Source organism: Oryza sativa, chromosome 1 (assembly GCF_034140825.1).
Source record: "Oryza sativa Japonica Group chromosome 1, ASM3414082v1".
Taxonomy (NCBI): domain Eukaryota; kingdom Viridiplantae; phylum Streptophyta; class Magnoliopsida; order Poales; family Poaceae; genus Oryza; species Oryza sativa.
In genome coordinates, this window is record NC_089035.1 from 3,864,976 (window position 1) to 3,868,332 (window position 3,357).

The following is a 3,357-nucleotide window of genomic DNA, read 5'->3' on the forward strand; positions in this document are numbered from 1 at the left end:
TTGAAGAAACCAGATTAAATTTCTTGTTACAACAACGTTTAGATGCATTAGCTGCTATACTATGAGTTACAGAAATGGAGATATTAGGATGAAATCATCCCATCTCCATGGAATCAATCCGACAAGCACGCCGCCGTCGAGGCCTCATACTAATACTTCTCCGGCCATTGACGGCGTCGGCGGCGGCGACGTTATTGATACCAAAACGACACAACAACATCATCATCATCATCGGCGTTGGATGGCGGCGCGGTATGGGCAGAGGCGGGGAGCCATGGATGGCGGCGGCGGCTCAGTGCTTGCCGTCGTCGGCGGGGGCGGCGGAGGCGAGGCGGGAGGCGATGGCGGAGTGGTACATGCAGTCGTGGAAGCTCTCCGTCTCCATCATCCGTGCGCGCAGCTGCCGCGCCTTCTCCTCCGTCAGCACGCCGAACCTCTTCCCGCCGCCGCCACGCTGCTCCGCCGCCGCCATCGGATTCGGCCGCGCCTCCTCCCGCGCCGCCGGCTGCGCGTCGATGTAGTCGGGCTGCCCCGACCACCCCAGCAGCGGCGCCCACCACTTCCCGCCGCCTCCGCCTCCGCCTCCGCCACCGCTCCCGTCGCCGCGGAACCTCGCCGCGCCGGCGGCCGACGCGGACGCCGCGACGCACGGCCTCGCCGCCGCCGGCGAAGGCCTCACCGAGAAAGCCGCCCCCGATGCAATCGCCATTGGATTTGCTTCTCTTCCAACAACAAATCAAATCAAGAATATCCCCCCAAGCTTCTTCGATTCGATTCGATTCGATTTGGATTCCTCCCTCCGAATTTTGAAGTGGATCGACGAGGCTGTGGATTGGAGGAGGTGGGATTTTATTGCGGGGGAAGAGGAGGAGGGAGACGAACGAGTGGATAAGGTTGCGTGGGGGGTGGGGGGACACGTGGCGCGCATCGAGCGGTGCGCTTTTTCACGCGGGCCGTCGCTTTTGCGGTGGGGATGGGGGGAGTGCGCTTTTGGGTAAATGGGACCCGCTCCGTTCGTTGGTTTATCCCGTGGGCAACGGCACGGGGTTTTCGGTTGTTTTATTCTTTGGGGATTTTTCACCGGTGGTTTTGTTTTCGCCTTTGGAAATTTGGCTGGAGAGGAAAAAAGAAGCACGTTTATCGGCAGGGGGAAGGCCAAGGATGGGGTTATCTATAGTTTGAAAACCTTTCTTTAGAAATCGAAAACGAGTGTTTTCCTTGTTCTTTTAGTGAATGGTTCACATCTTGATAATGAAAAATGTTCACGTACAGTAGAGTTGTCTTTCTATGATTGCAATGTTCAAATATAGAATAAGTTACTATATGTTTTTTTTTTCTCAAAGTGGATTTTAAAAATATACATGTCAAACGATGCATACCCAAAATGAAAGCTTTTTTATTATTATTTTGAGCACCAAAATGAAAGTGAATATCAAGTGATATAGTAGCAACAGTAACAGTTACTGATGCATCCCATGGCCGAGTTTAGATCCAAAGTATTCCATTACATCAAAACTTTTCTACACACTCAAACTTTCAACTTTTCTGTCGAATCGTTTCAATTTCAACCAAACTTTCAATTTTGACGTGAAACACACCCTTCCTTAAATTCTATTTCGAGAAACTTGAGTCTGGCTTAAATAACCGGGGGAAACAGAAAAGCGTAAAACGGAGGGCGGATAAACTTAACTAATCAAGCAACCAAGTAAGCAGCGCCGCGCCCCTTCGAGATCCCGGCGTTTTGGTCCGTAGCTCGCTCGACGGCGACACCGGCCATCGACGACGCGGACAGATATTTCGGTCCCCGGCGCGCACGCGGGGCGTGAACCGGTCCAGCGCACCCGCGCCACCGGTCTCCCTCTCCTCTCCTCCCCTCCCGCGCGCCGCGAGAGCAACCTCCCGTGTCCACTAGCTCGCTCGCGGTCTTCGCTCGCCGTCGCTGCCAATGGCATAGTACACTTCTGCTCCCGCGCGCCTGGAAGGTGGCTCACGGATCGATCGGCACGCACCGGCCGTTTCCACGTACGCGACCGTTTCCGGCCGCGTCGCGCTGTTCATATGTACGCCTGCCTCGCCCGGCCGTGTCGTCGTCGTCGTGGAACTTGTGGAATAATTCGCTCAGCTAAAGGGGGATCGATCGATGGGCTGGAGGGCGAGGCTCAAGTGGGTCGCGTCGTCGTCCCCGTTTGGAGCCAAAACTGGTGCACCTGCGCGGAAGATCTTGTTTGTTTGTTTGTTTGATTGATTGAATGCTTCTGGTTCATGCATGTGGGTGGGCCGATCACACGCTGTCTGAACCGTACAACTACGGTAGAACCGTGGTATATGCTGGTGGGGGTAGGAGCCGGTAAGGTAAGCATATGCCGCGGTTGGTACAGTGGATCGTGGATCGTCGATCCGTGTGTGTGAGAGAGAGATGGAATGGAATACGTGCAACTCCAAGCCACAGGGGGCGATGTCGCTTTCCAGGATAGATAAGATAACAGCAACGAATTCACGTGCTGCTGCTTGGCAAGTGGCAACGCAACGAGAAGCGACGCTTTCAAGCAAACTTGGAGCTGATCTGGAACGCCCATCTCACACACGCACGGAAGCGGACCGGTGCACTGCACACGACTTGGGCCCTGTTTAGTTCCCAAAACAAAAACTTTTTCATCTATCACATCAAATGTTTAGACACATACATATAGTATTAAACGTGGAAAAAATAAAAACCAATTATACAGATTACGTGTAAATTGCGAGATAAATCTTTTAAGCCTAATTACACAATGATTTGAAAATGTGGTGTTATAGTAAACATTTACTAATAACGGATTAATTAGGCTTAATAAATTCGTCTTACAGTTTCTTAGCGGAATTTATAATTTGTTTTGTTATTAAATTAGACAACGTTTAATACTTTAAAAAATTTGCCATCGGCCCAAGGTTGCCGCCGGCGCAGCGGCGAAGATAGTAGGTGGCCGCCTGGCTGGCCCACGAACGGCACGCCGCCACATAGCTTATTAGGGGCCTAATATCCACAGAGAAATCGGACCGGTGCACAAACGTGCGACGACAATGCAATATACTCCCTCTTCTTCCCTAAATCCCTAAATGTTTGACGCTGTTAACTTTTTTAAACATGTTTGACCGTTCGTTTTATTCAAAAACTTTTGTGAAATGTGTAAAACTATATGTATACATAAAAGTATATTTAACAATAAATCAAATGAAAGGAAAAGAATTAATAATTAATTATTTTTTTAAATAAAACGAACAGTTAAATATTTTTAAAAAAATCAACGGCGTCAAATATTTTGGGCGTCAAATATTTTAGGATGGAGGGAGTCCTTCGTACATGCATAACAAAAATGG

The 3,357-nt window shown here is 50.1% G+C and overlaps 1 protein-coding gene across 1 annotated transcript; it reads right to left on the reverse strand.

Moving 5' to 3' along the window:
• On the reverse strand, positions 1-818 carry LOC4327132 (protein THYLAKOID RHODANESE-LIKE, chloroplastic-like). The gene has a single exon (XM_015770941.3). The coding sequence runs from the start codon at positions 707-709 to the stop codon at positions 293-295; it is 417 nt and encodes a 138-aa protein (XP_015626427.1). The 5' UTR covers positions 710-818; the 3' UTR covers positions 1-292.
• Positions 819-3,357: the final 2,539 nt, after the last annotated feature.